Source organism: Bubalus kerabau, chromosome 8 (genome assembly GCF_029407905.1).
Source record: "Bubalus kerabau isolate K-KA32 ecotype Philippines breed swamp buffalo chromosome 8, PCC_UOA_SB_1v2, whole genome shotgun sequence".
Taxonomy (NCBI): domain Eukaryota; kingdom Metazoa; phylum Chordata; class Mammalia; order Artiodactyla; family Bovidae; genus Bubalus; species Bubalus kerabau.
In genome coordinates this window covers 95223587-95248777 of record NC_073631.1, presented here as the reverse complement: position 1 = coordinate 95248777, position 25191 = coordinate 95223587, and the positions used below count along the sequence as shown (strand labels likewise).

Sequence of the window (25191 nt, the reverse complement as noted above, 5' to 3'; positions counted from 1 at the left end):
ACCATCATCACAGGAGCAAAACCCTACCCTATCTCACAGACAAGGCACCCAGGAGAAAAGGCTAATCAGACCAGCATAAAGTGTGACCACCACAAGGAAAACTATACAGCACCTGAAACAATCCCACATGCATATATGCCATAAACCCACGGCTGACAGGCTGGGGTCTGGGCACACCATTTTTCAAGCCTAGAAAGTACAAGTCCACCTTGCTCATTAATTTGCTCTTTGGTGTATCAAGTACCTCTTTTAAAAAAAAAAAATACATTTATTTGAATTGGAGGCTAATTACTTTACAATATTATACTGGTTTTGCCATACATCAACATGAATCCGCCACCGGTGTACACGTGTTCCCCATCCTGAACCCCCCTCCCACCTCCCTCCCCATACCATCCCTCTGGGTCATCCCAGTGCACCAGCCCCAAGCATCCTGTATCATGCATTGAACCTGGACTGGCGATTCGTTTCACATATGATATTATACATGTTTCAATGCCATTTTCCCAAATGATCCCACCCTCGCCTTCTCCCACAGAGTCCAAAAGACTGTTCTATACATCTGTGTCTCTTTTGCTGTCTCGCATACAGGGTTATTGTTACCATCTTTCTAAATTCCATATATATGCGTTAGTATACTGTATTGGTGTTTTTCTTTCTGGCTTACTTCACTCTGTATAATAGACTCTAGTTTTATCCACCTCATTAGAACTGATTCAAATGCACTATTTTAAATAGCTGAGTAATATTCCATTGTGTATATGTACATCCATTTGTCTGCTGATGGACATCTAGGTTGCTTCCATGTCCTGGCTATATAAACAGTGCTGTGATGAACATTGGGGTACACGTGTCTCTTTCAATTCTGGTTTCTTTGGTGTGTATGCCCAGCTGTGGGATTGCTGGGTCGTATGGCAGTTCTATTTCCAGTTTTTTAAGGAATCTCCACACTGTTCTCCATAGTGGCTGTACTAGTTTGCATTCCCACCAACAGTGTAAGAGGGTTCCCTTTTCTCCACACCCTCTCCAGCATTTATTGCTTGTAGACTTTTGGATCGCAGCCATTCTGACTGGCGTGAAACGGTACCTCTTGAGTGATTCCTAAATGCCAGGCGCTGGGGTGACAGATAAACTGCTCTCTTGAGTGGGAGGGAACAGTGCACACATCTAACAAAAGTATTTTTAAGAAGCATAAGCCTGCTCATTTCTATTTGCATTATAAAAAAGGTCGTTGTTCATTCAGTCGAGTCTGACTCTTTGCAACCCCGTGGCCTGCAGCACACCAGGCCTCCCTGTCTTTCAGTATCTCCTGGGGTTTGTTCAACCTCTTATCCACTGAGTCAGTGATGCTACAAAGATTGAGTAGGATATAGTCATTGTGCTCTGAGTTCTCTGCTTGATCATGAAAGACAAACATTCTTCAAAAATAAAAAAGCACTGTGACCCCCCCCCAGTGGTCCAGTGGTTAAGACTCCACGCTGCCAGGACAGGGGGCATGGGTTCAATTCCTAGTCAGGGAACTAAGATCCCATATGCCACACAGAGTGGCCAAAAGATTTAAAAAAATAATAATAAAATAAAATGAATGCATAAGGAAATATTTAAATATATAAAAAGGTTATTAGCTACCCAAATCCCACATGGAAAACATTAACAAAATGGTCACTATAGTGCATCTAATGAGGAATAAGAATGGACAATAATCCAACAGAATTTAAACAAAAGTTAAAAAATCATGTTGGTAAACATTTGTTTTAGAGCACAAAGCCCAGAAAAGACTTTTTGAGTCAGAGTAAGAGAGGGACAGGGAATATGTGCAAAGATTTACATATACACATACACACACACACACATATTTTATATCAGTGAAAAACTGTCAAAGTATTTATTTAGAAATAAAAGGATGTAGGGCAAAGGAACTATTAAACTGTTATTTCTGAAAATGGTATTGCAGCTTTTCAAAGCAGTGCAAAAATGAGAAAAGACAAAAGCAGCATGTTGTAGTTGTAAAAACACGTGAAATACCTCAATAGAGATTTACCGACAATGCAAGCGAGTGCTAACACAGCATGCAAAACAGTAGGCAAGTAATCATATCACTGAAATATGATCTGCATTCCTTGGTCTAAATCTGTTTTTTAATGATGAGCCATCTTAAAAATCTCCTGTAGATGTTATAAAACATGTAGAAACCACTGTCACTGGAACTCACTTTCTTCAAAGAGAGGAAGGAACTTAAAGAATGCAAAAAGAATCATCAACCAAAATAATAATTTAGAAAAACAGACCTACAGGATATTCTGAACAATGGCCACAAGAAAAAAAAAATTAAGCATCACAAAATAGTCAGAGATATTTGGAAAGCTGTGCTCGATACACATATTGTATCTTTTGAATTTAACTGGGGAACATAAAAAGACAAAACAATGTATACAAATACTGTGTTTTTTCCAAGCATCTACCTTTGTCAGGTATGCCATATTAAATGGCCCAGATTAAAATCTATTTTTGTAAAAAGTTCTAAGTATTTCTGCTTACAAGTAGAGAAGGCTGTAAGAGACCTAAGAAAGGAGAAATTCAATTCATGTTCTTGCACACCTCTTCGTCATGTACCTCAAAGGCAAAAAACTGTAAACTCTATGACTCTGAAATAAACCACACAGGCTTGAGTGGAATGTCACCAGTGGTCCTGGCCTTCTACCTAAACGTATCCTGGGAGGTAGTGGGTGGGACTTTATGAACATCATCTCTATTCATCTATCTGCTTCATTTTTTTCCACCTGGAGACTCAAGTTCACCTATACCTGGAAACACCTGAAATGGCCACCCATCTTTGGCATATCCATTATCATTTTTCTAGGAATCAGTTATTGCTCCATCTGCTTTAACTATGGGGCACCTAGCCAAAAACATGACACCTTACAGTTGTATTAACATTTATAACTACAGCATACAGTTCGATAAATTAGGGCATCAGGCTCTGCAGCAACATTGATAGTCTTATTTAGGGACCCACAGGCTCTGTCTTTCCATCATACACTTGGCTCCAGCCTGCACGTCAGGAAGGAGCCGATAAGTTATTTCATTGTCCTCAAAGGAGCCTCAAGTTTATTTCATTTCAAATGCCTAAAACCTGAAATCTAAGTGAGAGGCTTGGGGAAAAAAAGTGAACTGAAAACATTAATAAAGCAAATCAGGTGACCAATAATGTTTGAGTGAAAAATCAGTAGACAGCCCTGAATTACACTGAACCCGGAGACTGTAAGCCAGTCATTCCTCTACGAGATCCCAGCTTCTTCTGGAATTTCCCCAATCCTTTACATTGACATGGTTGGGTGAGAGAAGACCCCGAGGTCCCTTCCCCTGGAGTCCCCTACACCTAGATCCTTGGCTAGAAGGCTTCCCCGACAGGCCTTACCTCTCAGCTGCCCTCAGCTTTTCTGCGCCCCGTGTGTAGACTGCAATCGACCAATCCACACAGCGGGCAAAACCTTCCTTCAGGAGCAGCTCTGTGATGTTGCCGTTCTGAAAAATAAGGCAGGCACAGATTAGATTCGGTTGCAAGGGAATCCATTTCTCTTGACTTCTGACGTGATTAACATAGCCACAATCTATTTTATAGTTAAAAAAAAAAAAGAAGTAGAGTCATTTCTCTCATGAAGAAACCAGCTCTATGAGGGGAGATGCTGTTCTGTGACTCCCTTCAACGGCCCTGGCTTCATATCCCCACAGCACCCAGCACAGTAACTCGCACTTAACAGGGGTAGGATAAATGTTAGTGGCATTGAATGGAATTGGCATTTCAATAGCTCTTCTTGTGGACAGAGGATGTTAATCTTCAGTGGAGATTATACCTTATTATTTCCTTCCCTGAGATCAGCATTTACTCCCCTTTTCATAAGGGGAGAGCCAAAGAACAGGCTGAGTAAGGGAATAACTACAGTTATATTTTGCCCGGTGAATTACAATTCACATTCTACAGTGACACAGAGCCATCTGGCAGGGCTCTGGCAGACAGCGAGCACTTCAGAAGAAACAGACATGACCTTGGCACATTCCAAACCAAGCCTCCCAGCCTTCCACAACTGCCATCATGGAAGAATTCTCTAGCCAAAGAAGAACAGTAGTTTATTCTGGTAGTGGATATGGGTTACAATAATGACAATTTATTTAAACTGGGGTGTTAAGAAGCAATTTCCCATCCAAGAATATCCCACCTACCAAAGTATACACTAGGGTAAAACTCCCAGTAGTCAGAAGTATAAGATCTTAACCTACTTCCTACTCAAGAGCAACATTAGGCAGCAACTGAATAAGGCTTGGGACACAGTTTTTCCAAAGGAGGAGTTCCTCATGACAGTTCTACCCATACAGTAAGACCCCTACCTGTGAACCTTCATGTTTCAAACTTTCAATGATGTGGACGTGCGTTTGCATGTCCAGCCATGAAAGTTAGTTCACAGGTTTGGTGTACACCATCACATGCGTGCATCCCTACAAGGGGTTGTGCTTTTTGTACTTTATTGTACAGTACTGTATAGAGTACAGGAATACAGTATCTTCATTTCAAGCCCAGGATATCTGGAAAGAGGCGTAAAAGCTAGCAGCATATAGCCAATTGTGTTACTTGGGTACCAAGGCTAACTTTGTTGTACTTACAAACAAATTAGACTTAACAAATACACTCTCAGAACTGAACTCCTTCCTCTGTAGGGACTTACTGTACTCCAAATAGCTAACCTACTTGCAAACCTCACCAATCCCATTCTACAAGTTCCACTGCCACTTCTTAACTGATGTGGCAGCCTCCCACCTTTCTTACTGGCAATCTTTAGGACTAGCATCTGGGAAAATAGGTGCAAGCGTCCTTCCTCCCCTTATAAGCCCAACCACAACTGAGATTAGTTTTCTAAAAGTACAAAGTTGCAAATCTGTCCAATTCTATCAGAGAACGGATAACTCCCTAAAAAGGTCTCAAAGTCAGTAGATTATAACCTTACCAAGATACTTCAATGGCTCCTAAACACAGAGAGGAAGAACAGAAGCCAAATGCAGCTCTTCAAACCCCAAGTGGACCCCCGCCCTGCGTGGGCCAGTCTGCCAGGCTCACTCACCGGGTGCAGAATTGTACCCAGAATGTTCTGGTTGTGGCAGCTCTCCAGGATGATCTGGACATCTCTCTGAAGCAGTCGAGACTCAGTAAAAAATTTGGCTTCTGCAGCAAAAGGCTCTGGTGTTTCACTTCCATCCGCTTCCCGTCGAAAAGTTGGGCACTAAAGCACAAGTAAGGTGGGGGCATGGGTGCTGGGCATGCTCAGCCCACAGGGTACGATTCAAACAGCACAAACCCCACAAAGCTGGGCTGGAAAAGGTGTCCAATGAGGTCTTCCAACCCTTCTAAAAGCATACTGATAAAAAGCAACTGGAAATATCATCCTCTCAGCCTTCTTGGTAAATAAAATAAAATAAAACTCATGACAACATGGAGAACATCATTAATTACACTTGAAAATGACCCCTTTCCAAGAAGAGATTCACCAGGGCCTCACTTTAAATCCCTGATTTTTTTCTTTAATCAAAATGGCTATTTTACATTAAGAGAACACAGTCAGCAAACTTTAGTTTAATAAGTGCGTGCTTATTTGCTCAGTTGTGTCCAACTCTTTGTGATCTCATGGACTGGCTTCCCTTCCCCTCCTCTTTAGGTTTCAACCATCTCTGCACAGCCCCCTCCAAACAGACTCTGAGTACTTAAAACAGTCTTATTTGATCTAATTAGAACTGCACCACTGCCAAGTTTAAAGTACTCCAGTCAATGTTAACAGCCCATACTAGAAAGAAATGGTATGGACAAAGTCCCCCCCATCACTGAACACTTCCATGAACCAGCCCGTAGCCCAGCGCATGAGCTGACCTTGATCCCTGATAGCATGACCGTGACCAGGTAGTAATCTGGCAGGAGCAGGGCCCTGACCACACTGCCGTCCCGCACGTGCTCGATGATAGCTGCAGGACAGAACAAATGGCTTGAGTGACACAGGTCGTGCCAAGGAGAAACAACACCCCCTAAGCTGCCTGGAGCGCAGTTTCTCTTTCCAAATCTGGAGAAAGCCCCACTCTGGGAGGTGACGAAGCACTGGCAGATCACAAGTATTCACACAGACTTCTGCCCAAACTACTCCAGGAGGATTTGGTTCAAACCAACTGCTACATCTTTTGAACCTTCTGGGACCTCTTGGCCCATACCTAAGCTCTGTTATCTGTAAGCCAGGTTGCTCACCTGTATACTGAGTGCCTGGCAAAAACTAACAATAATTCAGGATTGGTAATCATTTTATTTTACTGAGTCTGCAAGTTAATAAGGTCTCAAAGTAGAACTGAGAACTATATAGTGTGTGGGGGGGCGTGTGTGCATGCATAAATGTTTAGCTATATAAAGAATACATATTTCTACCTTGAAGTTTTAGAGGTGGTATTTAGAGATAGCCATTTTTTAGAGAAAACAGGAAGATCCCCCGTGTGCAAAATTACCAGCAATTTACTACTCTGTAGCAGCAAAGGACTAATCTCTGCAAAATACATTTGATGCATATATGAACTGGATGGAAAGCTCCCTTCCAAAATACTATGGTGTTGTTTTACCCTTAACAATTCTCCATGGGTACTTAAGTAGAATCAGTTTTATTAACCTCAAGGAGCTCGACAGCAAATAGAGAGAAATCACCCTGAGTCATATCTGTCTTTCCCCGACAGCCTCACCATTGACAGGCTTCTGGTGGTGAGAGTCCACGAAGTGCCTTGGGTTCTCAATGGTATACTTGAGGTCCCGGATAGTATGTGAACCGTTCCCCTCACTCCACATCCCTTTCTTAGCTGCTTTCGCTTGCTCCTCACATTCCGCAAGCCGGTTCTGCTCAGGACTGAGACGTGAAAAAGAAGAAACAAGTGTGGTTAATGAGTTCACGAGAGAAATATCAGGGTCATCTTTGATTCTGGGTTTCTACAGCATCTTCTCTGCTTGGAAAAAACAAAGCAATTGTTTCAGACCCAGGCCTGTAACCAGAAACCTACCAGGAATGTAACTTCCAGATTCCAGATTTATTCCCTCCAACAAAAGACTCAATTGTAACAGCATTTAATGAGAATATCTGAAGACCACCCTTCTCAGTACTGCCACTATGAGTGATTACAAGAGAACAAGCTGGTGGCTTACAAGGGAGCCACTCCAGGTGGGAGAGTTTCATTTAACCATCCCAGATTCAGAACTAGAATCCAGGCAGACCTCAGCTGGATACAGTGCAGTGCAAGTGACTAAGAATCACCCTCACTCCCTGTCATCTGCAGAACGGGACTGGGGAATATAGAACGAGGATCATTTTTACAGACAGTGTCACCCCAACACTACTTACACATGCCATAAGGCCAGCTAAGCAAAAGCAGTTTGAAGATGGACGACTCTTTCATCAGACAAGAAACCAAACTATGCACAAGAGCAGAAACCCAGTAGATAGACCCCCTCCCTCTCCAAAAAAAAATAAAGCCATCAAAAACAACCAAACCCAGAAATGGCTCTACTCTTCACTCTCTCATCTGTATTTGAGCTGAAGTGAACACTGGAAAGCCTTTCCACAATGTCAACACCTCGTTCCATCAACAGGCATCTGGAGAAACTGACCCTCCAACCTTGATCAGTAGGGATTTTCAACAGGGAGCATGACCTACAATTTCTCAAACCAGAAGTCTTCAGTATGGCTCTTTCCCTCCTCCCCATTAAAAAAAGAAGGGAAAAAAAAGACAATTATCATCTTCAGAGATCCAAATTTTCTGTCAGAATTTGACGGGGGTGGTGGCAGGGTGGGGGGGAATGTAGCTTGAGATAGAAGCAAAAACACTGAAACTGAGAAAAGAAGTCAAGACAACTTTGGAGTAAAAAAAGACTGGGACTCCTGGAGGGATTTCTTTGCTGAGGTGGTACAATACTGCTGTAGGCTTTTTTATAATTCTTCATTCTGGCTGCAAACTGGATTCCAAAAAACACTGCAACAGTAAAAATGCCAGCAACTGTCCTTAAAATACAGCTTCAGCATGCTTTCATACACAGCACCTAAGACAAGCGTCAGAATTCAACAAATTCCCACATGCTCACTCACACTCCAATCAGGAGCTCTAGCCAATGACTCTTCTGAGTTGGAAAGGATCAGAGAACTCTAGGATGAATGACTTGATCACAAAGAAGGATGCAAATTGTACATTTTGGTCTTTGCTCATCCCTATTATTGGCACAGTTCATGCAAATATTTATCTAAAGCTTCTTCTACAGTTACAGTCATAATATAACATGGACTTAATGATTTAAACAGCAGGAATTCCCTGACCTTCCAGTGGTTAGGACTCGGCACTTTCACTGCTGTGGCCCAGGTTCAATCCTTGGTCAGGGAACTAAGATCCCATAAGCCATCTGGCCAAAAAAATAATAGCCAAACAGCATCTACAGCATCCAAATTATTGATGCAGCTTATCACTTTTCAGAGACGAATGTGCTAGTTAAAGCCACTCCAACCCCCATCCCTCTGAAGTGCCAACACTGATGAACTTGAACCTGATATATCAACTATAAACCTGACATTGTTGTTGTTTAGTCACTCGTGTCTGACTCTGTGACCCCACAACCTGTAGCCCACCAGGCTCCTCTGTCCATGGAATTTCCCAGGCAAGAATATCGGAGTGGGCCACCATTTCCTTCTCCAGGGGATCTTTCCAATGCAAGGATCGAACCAGGGTCTCCCGCAATGCAGGCAGATTCTTTACCACCTGAGTCACCTGGAAGTCCGTTAACCTAACACTCATTTCTAACGAATTCACACTGCTATTAACAACAAATACATGCACCTTATTACTTAAGTATCTATAGATCCATAAGCTAAAACGGACATAAAAGGCTTGGGAGAGACAGAAATTTTCCCTGAAAACAGAACCACTCAGCCCCTGTCAGTTTTCCTATATTCCAAGCAGCAGGTGTTGCTTTGAATTTTATTTATTCACTCTGCTTTATCCTGCATTTACTTATTCCTTGTATACCTGATATAATATTGTACATCTATTTGTTGATTGGTTTGTTGTTTGTCTCCTGGTTAAATCGTTAGCAGAAGCTAAGTGTCTTTGTTCTCTGCTATATTCACAGTGCCTAGAACATAGCCTGACATACATGCTCAGTAAATACTGGGGAATGGATAGATAAATACTCTGGAACCGTATATCAATGGTATAAGAAACAAGCCTACTGACTCTTATGATATGAAGCATAGCACTTCTTTGTCGCTAAGCAAAGAAGTTTTTGATTACACAAACCAAATGCCATTCACGAATGCAGAGAAACCTCCTCACTCAGAACAATACACACCTACACCTGGGCAGGGATGTTCTTTTAGAAGACAGGAGAACACCTGATATTACCCATTTTATGTCAGGGGGCAGGAATGAAAACGCATCAAAGCGAGTGTGGAGTCCACTCCCCCAGCTCTCACGGTGGAGAGGGAAGAACTCTGAGAGTCAGAAGAGCAGCGGAGACTTACTTGTTAGCTCTCATGCCTTCTCTCCGGGTGGCCAAGCCCTCTGCAACCAGTGATTCTGCAATGTTTTCCCCATTGGTATCTGACAAGGAAAAAAAAGAGACATGAATCTTGGGTCTAAATCCATCTCCAATAGCAAAAGGGCTCTACTGGGACCATTTTCACCCTCAGCTCTTCAAGTTAGTGTTACCCACTAACTGGACAAGGCAGCAGGCTGGGGTTGGGTTTTTCAGAAAACCTCTTCTCCCTCAAAATGTCTCATCTCTAGGACCCAGAGATACATCTTCTCTGGGCTTATTTTTTAGTGTATCTCCCAAGCTAAAGGCAATCTCAGGAACTCCAGGAGACTGACGGGAAAGCAAGGCACAAGTAGCAGCCAGGGAGAGGATAAATAACACTGACCTAAGGAGGAGAGGCTGGTGCCCAATACAAACGCTGCCACTTCATAGCTCTCTCTGCACCTCAGTCACATACTCACCCATAAAATGGAAGAATGCCTGTCTAGATGGGTTCTTACGGGAATTCAATGTGTGTAAATCGCCATGTGCAGTGCCAAGCACACAGCAGGAATGAAAACAGAATCCAAAGGTAGCCCCCACACCTGCACAATCAGACGGCAGACACACTTAGGGTGGCCCATTTATGTTTTACACCAGAGTCCAGTCCCTCTCAGGATGTCCCATTCTCCAGGAGGCCACCAAGACAAGCTACATCATTTGATAAACACACTCTCGTGTTCTTAAGAGATGCAAGGGAGAGAGTCCAGACTTCCAATCTCACACAGCAGCCTTCAGAGCAGGCATGAAAAATGAAGTGAAACAAAAAACACAACCCGATTAGGTTCCACCTGGGCACTAGGACCATTAACTGCATTTCCATGCTACTGAAAAAGCTTTTAGGCTTGGTGTATTCTCTTAAATCTCTGCTTGTCAGCCAAAACGATAAAAGAAGACATCTATGAGGGAATCACCACATAAAAATCTTTAATATAGCAGAGAACAAGCTCCTCGATAAACTGAAACACAGCAGTCTAGCTGATAGGTAACATCAGCATAGAATTAAATTCTGTAAGATTTATATTCAGTATGCCATGCATTCACTGAATTCTGCAAGCAACGAGAAGTCTATATACTAGGCCCAAACCCAACCTAAATGCCCTGCCATTAGCCCTGTCCAAATTTCTGAGGCAAATCATAAGCCCCCTTTTCTAGCACACACACAAAAGGTTGAGATGAATGCTGTGCATACAAAGAAAGTTCAGGTTCTGAAGCTGAATGTGAATCACAAGAACCTTTGCACTGGAGTTACTGCTGAGGCCAGACACAGATGCACACATCTATCTGCCATCAATAAATATTACACTGATTCTTTCAGAACAACAGGAATAATCCCACAGAGTGGGAAGTCAAAAGGAAGAACTCCACAATTATGGGAAAAGTTGAGCAGTAAGGTATCAATAGGTCAGTGCGTAGAAAGAACGAAGGCAAGGTACAAAGAAGGTGAATGGCCCTAAAACCAGCCGGTCAACAGCAACCCCGGTAGCTCTCAGACAGCTCCTTGGCACAGAGCACTCTGAAAGGGCTTTGGCTGGCTCATTTCTAAATGAGTTTATTGCTCCTTCAAAAGGGAGAAAAACACAATTCTCTGGGCCAAACTCCCAAAGAAGGCAACAAAATGTGATGGATACAGTACTGAAAACGGGGAATCTGTAGGACAAAGATACAATGCTCACTTATTACTAATCAAAGTACAAATCTGATCAAGTCACAATTGGGGCTGGTATTCGGAATAGGTGGGTGACTATATTTTCCCCACAATTTGAAGATTAATCAATTATCTTTGCCTTAAAAAAAAAAAATTTCTAGGTTAATCACAAATTCTCATATTCTTTTATTCTCCTCCGAGTATTCACAGGAGAATTCCCTGGAGGTCCAGTAGTTAGGCCCCCATACTCTCACTGCCAGGGTCCCAAGTTCAGTCTCTGGTTAGAGAACTAAGATCCCACAAGCTGCACAGCACAGCCAAAAACAAACAAACAAAAACCTAGTAGCCACCACATAAACCAGAATTTACTGTACAGCACACGGAATTATATTCAATATCCTGTCATAATCTATAATGGAAAAGAATCAGAAGCTACATACCTGAAGCATAATACTGTAAGTCAACTACAGTTAAATGACTATTTCAATCCATCTACATATAGCAAAAAAAAAAAAAAAGAGTAGCCACAAAACAGGATAAATGTATGAATGCTAATTAATTAGCTGAAGCACTGTTTCATTGCAGTTGGCACTGAGAGTTAGTTAAAATAACTGAGTGAAAATATTAAACTTTAAGCCATTAAGCCACTGAAACTGAAAGATGCAGATAATTTCAAAATCACTCTTAGTAAATACTTATCAATCATCTCCTATGTGCCAGGTTTTATCAAATCAAGCAGTGCATTATTAACATGCTAAATTATATCCATTCCGTCACGTAGATCAGTTTAAAAAGCCAATTTCTAAATACAACTTTAAATTTTACATGGCAGTGCCCCTTAGCAACGAAGCCCATGTGCCGCAACTACTGAGCTCTCACTCTAGAGCCTGCGCTCCACAACAAAAGAAGCTACCTCAGTGAGAAGTTTGTGTACCACAACGAAGAGTAGACCCTGCTCATCACAGCTAGAGAAAGCCCATGCAACAACAACAAAGACCCTGCACATCCGAAAATATTAAATAAATAAATAAAATTAAATTTCAAATGGTAGCTACAGTTAAACAGCTAAACCACAGGCCTATGTGTGTGCACACACAAATATATTTACTGAGTGCACAGTCTGTCCTTGGAGAAGGAAACAGCAACCCACTCCAGTACTCCTGCCAGGAGAGTCCCATGGACAGAGGACCCTGGCGGGCTATAGTCCATGGCGTCACAAACAGTCAGACACGACTCAGAGACTAAAAACAAGTAAGAGTACACAGTAGAAGAGCCAGGAACCTACATCATACCACTCCGGAGCCTGCGTTCTTTCCACTCCATTATAAATCGTGTGGCCTGCAGAAAACCACAAGCCTTAAACAAATCATGCTTTCTTAAAGAGAAAAGAAAGGAGAAGAAGAGCCACAAGACAGATAAAGGAAACAGAAGATGCAATAGGAAATCTATAGGAATTCAATTAGCACCCTGACCTAGAAGCACAGAGCCAATGAGTTCGACGGGCTGATGGCCTGCATACGGAGAAAACGAATACTACACTGTCCACACACATCTAAACCAAGGCAGGAAAGCGGGCACAGGATGAACAAGGAGCAGGCGGATCAGGGCCGTTCCTCTGCACCTACGTACCCCGAGTTCTGCACCCTCCCAGTGAGACCCACAGCCGACCATCCAGAGCCACCTCCACCAGGTGAAAACTGATCTTGGGAGAAACTTTAGACTAGGAGAAAAACGAGCCCTTTTGCCCTTGCTACTCACCTTTTCCAAGGTAGATCATGCCATACTCTCGCCCCTGTGGAGTCTTGTTTTCTATCGTGAAGCATACTTCTTTCCCAATCAGCTTCTTCCGAAGGAACTCTCGAGCAGGAAATGCCCAGGGCTGAAAGACAGAACCACCATGTTCAGGAGCCAGGCCGGTTTCACACTACACAATCAACACCCAAGCAACTTCACTCCTTCAACAACCCAGCAAACACACTAGTCCCTGAGGAGAAGGAAAAAATGAAACACACACAGCCCGGCTCACTTGCTGCTGCTGCTGCTGCTAAGTTGCTTCAGTCGTGTCCGACTCTGTGCGACCCCGTAGACAGCAGCCCATCAGGCTCCCCAGTCCCTGGGATTCTCCAGGCAAGAACACTGGAGTGGGTTGCCATTTCCTTCTCCAATGCATGAAAGTGAAAAGTGAAAGGGAAGTTGCTCAGTCGTGTCCGACTCTAGTGACCCCATGGACTGCAGCCTACCAGGCTCCTCTGCCCATGGGATTTTCCAGGCAAGAGCACTGGAGTGGGGGCTCACACACTTAGGGGCTCCTAAAAAATGAAGGTCTAATTGTTGCTGTAACTTGCACCAGCCCAAAAAACAGGCACCATGGTTTCCAGGCACCAGCACTTGGACTTTCCTCACCTCCAAAACTGTCTTCCAAACTACAGTTTACTTCTTACTTAGTAACAGGTCCCAGTAAGGGATCAGCTTGACAACGGTGATTCTTTGCTCTCACCTGTTAAAGACCCTGACACAGGGCTGAGCCACACATCCACAGTGGGTACAAACAGAGCCCCCATGTGATTTGAAGATGCTGTGCAAAAGGATGGTTTTGCCTCATCACCTTGGGGATGGTACAGACAAAGGGAAATGTCTCTTCTGAAGAAGCCCTGTTGCAGTCAGGGGTCACTAGCACTTGAATTTACAGTCTGGACCTAGCTCGCTGCCCTAAGTTCCCTTAGAACAGAAATGAGGAAGGAGAGGGTAAGAGTTCAAGGAGGACATGATCTGCAGAAGTTCACGGGCAGAAACAATTAACATACAAAAGGGCAGGGTGGTATACAATATGCACATGCTACTACCTCCTGGAGCCTCAAAACATGGGCTCTGCATAGTAAAGGCAAAACAGTCCATCACTGACCGGAAAAGGAAGCATCTGCCTACCTTTTCAGTCCATGAAGATTATTCCACGGGGTGAGCCAAGAAGCTTTTCTAGAAGAAAAACATCCATGACTTCCCAGAAACCAGAATCCAATTTAAAGGTGGCAGTCCACCAACCTGCTGGGCCCATGTTCACAAAACCAGTACTGTCAGCCAACACCAACTGTGGACAGTTCTGGGAAGAACTAATCCTGAGTAAGTGCTCTTAAAGACACAAAAACAAGCCTGCTCACTCATTTAACGCACTCTTCTCAAAGCACCAATAAGCAAAAGAGCCAACCACTCAAAGGCAATACGGAGCTCACCATATTTTTATCTCCTGTTTCCACCCTTTGTCCCATACCACAATAATGGAAGTAGATACCTGTAACCAAAGAGAGTCTCATGACTGATAATGAGCCCAAATACCAGCCACATCACAGACACAAATACTAAACCAATTAACAGAGCCTTGCACATTTTTATCACCTTAGTCACTTACTCTAAAAACATCCTCGGCCATAGATTGAATGTCTAGGCTTCAGTTTTTGTGTTTTTTAGGCTTCAGTTTTGAGTACTACACTAATACCCAAAGTTCAGTAATACACTGCTTCCCCAAATGAAGAGCTCTGACAAAACAAAGTGCCCCAAAGGAAGCCAAGACTTCGGTAAAAATTCATTTATCAAGGGTTAGTTCACAAAGAAATAGCTAACCCCTATGGGGGAACTTCCAATTCCTACCAACTAGGCAGGATTACTAAAAGCTTTTAAGGCTTGCAGAAGGAGCACCCTTCTCTCAGGACTTGTTTCACAGCTGGTCAGTCACTGGGCAGTAAGAGAAAGCCACACCAGAGGTCCTGAGAAGGACATATAACTTATCCTGGAAGGAAAATGATCTAGCTTCTTTAATCTTCCAGCCTTTGCAAGTTGTATTCCATTCAGGGTTGGGCAAATTCAATAACTGGGCAAGGAACAGGCCAGGAAGGGAGGCAATTGGGATATTCAGGGAAGCAACTGACCACATCATTGCTCCCAATGCAACAGAGCACTCCAGGAGACAGTCCTGTCCACAGAGAGGACAGTCAGCAGAAGGCTACCCCATGGAGAAGGCTATCGCAACACTGCCTCCCAGAACCACCCTACATATAGGGAAGCGGACTCAAAGCATTCATCCACCACTTCCCAGGTGGCTCAGTGGTAAAGAATCTGCCTGCCAGTGCAGGAGACGCAGGTTCAATCCCTGACTCAGGAAGATTCCCCTGGAGTAGGAAACAGCAATCCACTCCAGTATTCCTGCCTGGAGAATCCCATGGACAGAGGAGCCTAGCAGGCTACAGTCCATGGGGTCACAAAGAGTTGGACAGGACTGAGCATGCACACGTTCATCCACACGGTCCACAATGGCCCCATAAGAAGAACCACTGTGATCTAGTCAAGTGATGTCCCAGAGCTCCATCTACAAAGCAATGGCTGTTAAGTGGCTGATTCTCAAAACTGCCTCTTCCCTTCAGAATGCCCAATAGCAGGTGATCTAGCAGTTTGCTCTCCTAGACCCACACAAAGTTCTGGTGTCTACTGTGATGAATGGAATTTTAATTCCCATTTTTTCTTTGCACCAGGTAGACTCCTAAACTACTGAAACAACATTAAATCCCACAACAACATAAGACCTCAAAGCTAGCTAGTCCATCATCTCCCAGTACCACCTGTGTATATAATTAATCCCTCTCTGGCCCAGCCACCTCACCGTCCCAACTTTCAAAGGTTCCACTGAACGCACAACGACTGTGACATTCATTTCTGTACTTCGCATGAAACCAAAGTACAGCTTCACACATAATGAGAGCACAATAAATCTGTGGGAAATAAATATATAATTCCCACAGTGGCTGTAAATGCAGTGTCCAGGCTGCCTAGAGTAGCCAGGCAACGCCAGGGATTAGCCTGGAGCTGGCAGTGGTGGCTGGGGACGCATAGCAGGGCTGCTTTCATTGCCACAGAGCTCAGGAGAAGGCTAAGTTTCTTTGAAAGCAGACATGAAAGAAGGCAGAGAATAATCAAGGGTACAATTTTTGGGACAGTGACACAAAGGGAAGCAAATGGGCAAAAACGTTCTTGACTCTGAATGCGAAAAAAAACTAGACCTGCTCCAAAACAATGGAAAGCCCGAGAGAAAGCCTTGCCACGTTCCACAATCTACCGATCCTCAAAAGGAGGTGCTTGGGGTCTTTCTCCTTGTTATCCACTGAAATGCTTCCTCACTGGATACCTGCTTCATGCCAGGCACTGACTAGGCAGAAAAACACTGATATGAGAGAAGGTCCCTCCCCTCGAGGAGCTGACAATCTAGTAAAGAGACACAGGAGCACTGAGCAGGATGACAGCACCAAAAGGGGATATTGAAAGGAGACGGGAGGAGGGACTTCTCAGGGAGCTAGATCTGAGCAGATGATAGGTGATCACCAGGGCACAAGACAGAGAGAGCTGCCGATGGAGCGGGTAGCCTGAGCCACGCCATGAGCCGGCAGGACTTGGGTGGCCTGTTAGGAGACCCAAATACTTCCTCGGGGTTGGGACTTCGCATACCAGAGTGGGTTCAGTGAGAGAAGACTAGAAGCCAAATTACAGAAGGGATTGTATCCCAGGCTGAGGCATTTACATCTGTCCAAGCAGGGATGAGGAATCGCTGAAATACCTGGGAGTAACATGGAGTCAGGGAAAAAATGAAATTATGTCTCAAAAAGATCTGAGAGTATCAGTGGAAGGATTAGAGGACAGGAAAATGAAGGCAGACAGACTGTTCTCTCAATATTCCAAGTACATGTTCAGAGTTGAACAAAGAACAATGATGATGAAGCTTCAAGTATGGAGAAGAGAAATTTTTAAGAAGGCAGAATCTCTAGTCCTCGATAAAAGCTGGGGGTGTTTTCAGAACTGGGTTACTAGTTGGCATCACTCCTTACTTGAGCCTGAGAAACTTCAAGGGCATGGTAGGGGGAAACCACATCACAGCAAGGCAGGGAGTGACCAGACTATTAGACGGAGAAATAGTGGCTGTGGCTGACAAAGGGTGAACTTTGCAGGTTTCTAACACTTCATGTCACAGGGACCTCTGAAGAGTTGCTAGGAGAAACTGAGTTGCTGTGGAAGAGACAAGAACCCACTAACTCGGCCACAGAAATATAAGGAACTAACGAGAGTGGGGGTCAGACTGCATGGTGTTCTTTCAGCTGGGATAGTCCTGGTAAGATTTTATTGTACCGTTGCACAGGCTACAGCTAAGACATTTTAGAACCAGCTCCAACTGGCTTCGATCCTCACCCACGCAACAGGAAATGAAAACCCAACCCTTCTTTCCTAGAGGTGACCCTGCTTCTTCCTTCTGGGGAAATAAGTTTGATTGGCTTTAGCCAACACTCTTCTGTGCAAAGCAGGCAAGCTGTTACACAACACAAAACTGAAAGGAAAGAACTATTCAAAACATTGGTCAAGAAAAGCACTTAGCAGCCAAAATCTGAAAAGTGCTGAAAGAGACTGACTCTTCAGTACTTGGGCTAACCGTATGAGAAGTGTGTGTAGTTGCAGAAATTAAACAGCACGAGTGATGGCCACATACCTCCCCAGTGGCTCAGCCGTAAAGAATCTGCCTGCAATGCAGGAGGCCCAGGTTCGATCCCTGGATCAGGAGGATCCCTTGGAGGAGGAAATGGCAACTCCCTCCAGTATTATTGTCTAGGAGATCCCATGGACAAAGGAGCCTGGTGGGATACGGTCCATAGGGTCGCAGAGTCAGACACGACTGAGTGACTGAGCACACACAGATGACCACAGCTAACATCTGTTAAGTAGCTCATAGGCGCGTGCAAAGCATTCTCCACCATCTTGGTTAATCCTCACTGAACAACCGACGTATACAGTACGGTTATTCCCAATACCTGTGCTTACTGAGAAAAGACCAATGGAAAATAACTGATCTTTGTCTATTAAGAATCTAATTGCTGATGAGAGAATTGGGGATGATTTTTCTCTATTTCCTGAATACTGTTTCATCATCTTCTTAAGTCCAACAAAATGCTTTTTATTACAGATGAAAAAACTACATGTTTTTCATTAAACGTCTGCTTATATGGATGATAAATGTCTCTGGAGACTCAAGACTATAGTAACACCTGTAGTGTCCGGGGAGATGAACTCTATTTTTTGTTGTGCACCCCTCTGAATTTTGAAGGTGAAGGATTTAAACATAAATGAGGGGCTCGGCCATAACCAATACCAACCTCAAACAGCTGAGACTATCTAGGAAATATTCTAACCTGTTCAAAGAGAAAGACGGTAAACCTAAAAAGGCTAATAAACCTGGAAAGGCTCTAAACTTACGGGAAAGTATATGAGGAAAAGAGAAAGGAGTTACTGGGATTAAAGGCAGTGAATGCATAAATCAAGGCATGCCACTGTGGGTCTATCACTAGTCTTGTGACATAAAAATACTCAAAATATACATACAAGAAAGGACATCAAATGCGCGGTCAAGGAGGAGACTATCACCAGGGTCCACAGGCTCACGAGGAAAAGCACCTACCTCGTCCGGGGTGTCTTTTGCATCCGGTTGTGCGACAGCTGCCCTGCGGGCGAGGTTTCCAGCGCGAATGTTGCTGAGGTTGATCTGCCTCTCGGGAGGAGGACCCCCACGAGGCTGCCCGCGGACAATGATGGCGCACCCTGAGAGCACCTAGGTCGGGGGAGAAACAAAAATTTAGCCATTGAAAGGTAACATCGCCATAACAGAGATGGCCCACGACTGTATCCCCAACATCTACAACAGTACACGGCACTCAAACACTTATTGAACGACTGAATGAACGAGATTACTTTCAATTTTTTAAGAGAAATACCTACATAAAACCTTGGGGTCGATAATAAAGGGACTGACCCAGAAATAAAAATGAGAATTAAACAAGATGATAGAAAAGTCAGAAAAGACTGGAGGGTGAAGAGGCATGTGAGTCATGGAGAAGAGCCTTTGTAATTTCATCCCAGCAAGCTGACCACCACCTGTGTTCTTTTCAATTATCAAGAAGCTAATGTCTCCATCCGGAGAAGGAAATGGCAACCCACTCCAGTGTTCTTGCCTGGAGAATCCCAGGGATGGTGGAGCCTGATGGGCTGCCGTCTATGGGGTTGCACAGAGTCGGACACGACTGAAGCGACTTAGCAACAACAGCAATCTCTCCATCCATACAAGCTGTTCTACGATGGGAAAAGCAAACAACGGAAGAAAGCCAGAGAAAAGTGGATGTTGAAGGAAGAAGCCTTGACACGCCACTCACACCAGCCGGAAGGACCCGAGGGTGCCCAGGGCTACCGTGCGGCCAGAGTCCAGGACTCAGTACTTCCTCTGCAGACAGTGCTCAGAGTCGAGGCTAAAAGAAAAACACAGCGCCCAGAGTCTAGGCTAAAATAGCCTAGGCTAAAGGAGGGCCTCTAGAAAACTCACGACCTCCGTGATGAAAACAGGGCAATCGAAGAAGGACCTTGGGGCTCCCAAGCCCAATAGCTCCTTCGCTCTCTCTGAAGAAGGATGTCTAGCATACCACCCACTTGCAACTATGGAAAGAGCTCTAAAGCTCACTTCAAATATTTGCAGGGAGGAGGGAGAAATGGTTTCACGTGGCAGAAGAGAAGAAAAGGCACACAGCAAAAATGACAAACATCGCCCAAGCTATTCAAATTCTTTACACAATTTCATCACTAGGGAGGCCTGAGCAGCGCCTTCGCTTGAGCTGAAAGGCTTAATCCCATGTTTCAAAACAAACAGCTGCTGAACAAATAGTTAGAAGGCTGGAGAGCCCTGCCAGTGTAGAACTTCATGGCAGACTAGACCACAGAGTTTTCTGTAAAGGAAACAGTCCTTGGAAAAGAAGCTGACTCAGAGGAAAAAAAGAATAGGAAGGGAAGCCACTTCAATAGTCATTTGCTTAGCTGACTTGTCTCCCTCGCCTCTCCACCTTAACTCATGCTCTAAATTGTGGGCAAGTAATACAAATAAAGAGCTGCATTAACCATATATGCATTCAGTTGGCCAAAAATTTCCTTCGAGTTTTTCCGTAAGATTTTATGGAAACACCTGAATGAACATTTTGGCCAATCCATTACATCTTAAAGAATAAGAAACAACAAGTAAGTAACCATCACCCAAGTTAAGAACTAGAACACTGGGGACTCCCTGGTGGTCCAGAGGTGAAGAATCCACCCTCCAATGCAGGAACGTGGGTTCGATCTCTGACTTGAGATCCACATGCTGTGGGGCAGCTAAGCTCGAGTGCCACAACTAGTGAAGAGCCCCTGGCTACAAGGGGGACCCAGTGCAGCTAAATTTATAAAAGAAGAACTAGAACACTGGCAGGACCTTGGATGCCATGTCCCTCTAACTCGCAGCTCCTTTTGCTGACCACCACCTCTATTCTAACCACCGTGTAACCTCTCCCTTGCTTTTCTATAGTGTTACGCTTTGTGTATATGTTTCCATGCACTATGGTGCTTCCTCATCTCCTATTTCTAATCTCTATATACACTGAGCCGACAGCAATGTATACCCATCACTGACTTCCTTCTTTTGCCCTTTTTTGGTAAAACCCATTCATGCCAAAACACTATTCACTTCTGTGGCTGTACAGTACTCCACTGTATGAATCTATCCTACTTTCTTACAGAAACTCTGTCAGAAAAATACACACATTCTAATTAAAAAAAAAAAAAAGTAACATCTCATTATCCCCAATAACTTAAGCACACAGACCTTGGTCTACACGGTAGTCTACACCTCCCTGGCTATACCATCACACACATAATAAAAGACTGCCTTCCTTATCTAGTTATAAGTCATTTTTTCATTTTATCCTCTGTGATCCAGTGTTACCAGCAATCAAAACCTTATAGCCTCCAACCGAACAGCCTTTCTTGAGAACCCATGCCCTGGGCATCATCCCAGGGATCTGACACTTTAAAAAGACAAGCCCTCAAACAAAGTAAAGCCAAAGAACAGATACACTACAGCACAGGATGGCTGATGTTCCTAAAATGAGAAGGGCCAAAGAAAGAAAAGAACTTGGAAGTGACTCGTTTACAGTCAATTCTTCACCAAGTGGCAGATGAACAGCACACTATTGAACACCTGCCTTGACATCATCCACGTACAGTCTCCAACAGGACTGAGGAGCACACAGCATAGAGTTCCTGTCTCAAAGGCCTATTCCTCGATTCTTGTCAGGCTTTCACGAAAACTCATAAAGCTCTCCCAGAAGACCTAGTACGTCTTGGAAAACCCAGTTAGATGCTCGCCATGGCTGAGCAATGAGCACTGACCCCAGCAAAGAAACAATCTTTATTTCTCAAGCCTGACAAAGCCTGCTGAAAAGCTCAAGAACACAATGGCTGATAGGTACCCTCTTATTCCCCTTAAATACCAGCAAGGTGTTGCCTCTAACGCCCTCAATCTAGTAGACGAGACCCTTGGGGGACAATGGGTCTCTAACTATTATCCCAGCCCCATAAAGAGCTTTAGTAAATAATTTATATGAAGGAATTTTGAAAAATCTTTGTATACTCCCCCCCTTTCACCTTGAAAGCTATGCTGAAGACTGCTGTCAGAGCCTCCTTGCTTTTTTTGCACCTAATAGGCCATTCAGGCAACAGTCCACAATTGAATTAATCTTAGAGAGAGATGACTTTATAGGCTGCGTGACACCTACTGGGTTGGCCAAAAAGTTCATCAGGTTTTTCCATAAACTCTTACAGGAAAATCCAAATGAACTTTTTGGCCAACCCAATACAACTGAAGGTACAAATGTAAGCGACAACCACCAAGTCAACCTACCAAGGACAGATGCTCACTGTGGCAGGCGCTGCTGTTCCTGTTCCCCCAGGAAGAGAGGACTAACATGCCTACGTCTTTCCTCTGAAACACTCTCCGTGTCCTTCATTTGGCCACAGTGTTAGTGATGAGATAGGAAGACTGTCTACAGACCATCATGGAAGGAAGAGACCTGTCTGCATGGAAAGAATTCATTTCCTTCCTAGTATTTATGCAAACTGAAATAGGTCAAAACACATTCCATCTCTGTGTTTTTTTGCTCTCTCCATTTCATCATCTTACAAGTACTCTTCAATTCCCTCCACCTGTCTCACTTGTCAAAAGTCTTTATTCAAGTTCTTCCTCAATAAAAATATTTACTGGTCTTCTCTTGCCTAAGTTTCCCTAATGAATAAAGCCAAGGGAAAGGTCTTCTGGGGAGAAAATATTTTAAATGTCTTTAAGTGAAATATGAAAAAGACCAATGGTCTATATATCAAACTTAACATGAATCTCATATGGCATGAAAATAAGTCATTTTTCTTCTATAAGTCACTAGATCTGACATCTAAGTTGATTACTTACAATTTTTACCCACTGATTAATCCATTTATTCGTTCAACACAAATTTACTGAGTGCCTTCTATATGCCAGGCATTGTTCCAGGCAAGTAACATGCCTCGAGTGAACTAAAACAGACAAAAATGTCTGCTCCTGGAGAGCAGACATTCTAGTGCGGGGAGTCAGATAAACAATAAACAAGTAAAATACTGTCTGTTATTCAGAATTTTAATTTCAGAAGAATAACGTTAAGATTGAGAGGAAACTGTCAGGGGTAATTGTTCTGCCAAAGCTGTACTGATTCATGTTGCAAACTTTCATGAATGTGGTAATTATCCTTAATTGCTAATTTATTGGGCATAAAAAGCAATTCATATGGTAACTGCTTTATCCAATTATATTAATAAAATGACATATTCTAGAGAAATGATCTGATCTTAGCCCTACCTGATACACCAGGAGGTTTGTGAAAACAGCTGTCACAATGAGTCAGTTTGATTGAGGTCATGAATTAGACAGTTCTCAGCTCTGCCAATAAAGGTTACAGAGAAACGCGGTGTGATTCAGAGGACCTGGCGTCAGGGCACGAGTCCGAGGCTGACAGAGACTGAAACAAGTCAGCCGAGAAGGCAAATGGGGACTCAAACTGATCAAACCCACTAAGAGTTTACTAGGAGAGTTACCTAACAGTGACATACTTCATAGGCCGCAACTGAAATACTGCTCAGCAACAGCAACCCCACCTTAAATCATCACTAGTTACTGATAAATGACTTGGTTTAACACTTAAACCCCCAGACCACAAACACCAAAAGACAGAAAATCTCTGATACAAAAACCTAGCCACACTACACTTAGGGCAAAAAAAGTGATGGTACAGAAAACCACATGATGTTCTGAGTTGCTCAGTCGCGTCCGACTCTGCGACCCCATGGATGCACTCTCCACACTCCATGGGGCTTCTCCAGACAAGAATACTGGAGTGGGTTGCCATGCCCTCTTTCAGGGGATCTGCTCAACCCAGGGATAGAACCCAGGTCTCCTGCAGTGCAAGCAGATTCTTTACCAGCTGAGCTACCAGGTAAGCCCCATAGAAAACCATAAATACGTCAATAAAACCAGAATTCTTTTTTTTCACAGCACCAAGAGCAAACATCTTCCCTTAAAAATCATATCTTACTAGGTGAGAGTATCTTGTTAGCTCTACAAGGAGGACTAGCTTAACGCGTTTATCTGCCTGTTTAGATATAACAATAATATCTCAGTCATATCTGCCAATATGAAGATCCAGTATAAATAAGGACAGGACTTCCCTGGTGGTCCAGTGGTTAAGAATCCACCTTGCAATGCAGGGGACATGGGTTTAATACCCTGGTCCAGGAAGATTCCCACACATCATGGAGTAACTAAGCCCGTGCACCACAACCACTGAGCCCACGCGCCCTAGGGCCTGTGAACGGCAACAAGAAAAGCCTCCTCAAGGAGAAGCCCACCCTCTGCAACTAGAGACAGCCTACACGCAGGCACGAGGGCCCAGCACAGCAAAAAATAAATAAATAAATCTTAAAAAAAAGGCGGGGTGGGGGGGGGGGGTGGTAAGGACAGTCACCTGATGAATACCAAAATGTTACAAAAAGGAAGCCCCAAATAAACTCAAAAATGTATGGTCAACTGCTTTTCAAAAAGGGTGCACAGATAACTGGGAAAGAACCTCTCAACAAAAACTGTACCAGTAAAATTGGACTGCTGTTGTTTAGTCCAATTCTTTTGTGACTCCCAAGGACTACAGCCCACTAGGCTCCTTTGTCCATGGGATTTCCCCGGCAAGAATACTAGAGTGGGCTGCCATGCCCTCCTCCAGGGGATCTTCCCAACCAAGGGATAGAACCCGAGTCTCCTGCATTGCAGGTATATTTTTTTACCACTGAGCCAACAACGAAGCCCTGGGAAAACTGGATATCCAAACGCAAAAGAATGAAGCTGGATCTCCACCTCACACCATATACAAACATTAACTCAAAGGATCAAAGACCTAAGTGTAATAAGAAGCTCTTAGAAAAAAACATTGTGATGGTGGATAATGCATGGATTAGGCAATAACACCATCTTAGAAAGCACAAACAACCAAAAACATTATGCTTCACTGGATACTACCAAGAAAGTGAAAAGACAATATTCACAAAACATATCTGATAAGGGTCTAGTATCTGGAATAAGGAAATATCGTAATTCAACAATTGAAAATGGTCAAGAATTTGAACAGATATCTATCCAAAGAAGATACACAAATGGCCAGTAAGCATATGAAAAGATACTCAACATTATTAGTTGTAAGGGAAATGTAAATCAAAACCACAATGACGTATCATCACTTCACAGTCACTGCTGCTGCTGCTAAGTCACTTCAGTCGTATCCAACTCTGTGTGACCCCATAGACGGCAGCCCACCAGGCTCCCCATCCCTGGGATTCTCCAGGCAAGAACACTGGAGTGGGTTGCCATTTCCTTCTCCGATGCATGAAAGTGAAAAGTGAAAGTGAAGTCACTCAGTCGTGTCCAACTCCTAGCGACCCCATGGATTGCAGCCTACCAGGCCCCTCCGTCCAT

At 43.7% G+C, this 25191-nt stretch overlaps 1 protein-coding gene across 2 annotated transcripts in view; it reads right to left on the bottom strand.

Moving 5' to 3' along the window:
- The window catches only part of SND1 (staphylococcal nuclease and tudor domain containing 1), a 422591-nt gene that overhangs the window by 370980 nt on the left and 26420 nt on the right, over positions 1–25191 (bottom strand). For both annotated transcript variants that reach the window (XM_055590844.1, XM_055590845.1), the window contains exons 2-8: positions 18754–18903; positions 13032–13152; positions 9573–9651; positions 6760–6920; positions 5915–6006; positions 5115–5273; positions 3419–3525 (exon numbers count right to left, since the gene is read on the bottom strand). In XM_055590844.1, the coding sequence (XP_055446819.1) occupies positions 3419–3525; positions 5115–5273; positions 5915–6006; positions 6760–6920; positions 9573–9651; positions 13032–13152; positions 18754–18903 (869 nt within the window). The remainder of the gene's footprint in view (positions 1–3418; positions 3526–5114; positions 5274–5914; positions 6007–6759; positions 6921–9572; positions 9652–13031; positions 13153–18753; positions 18904–25191) is intronic.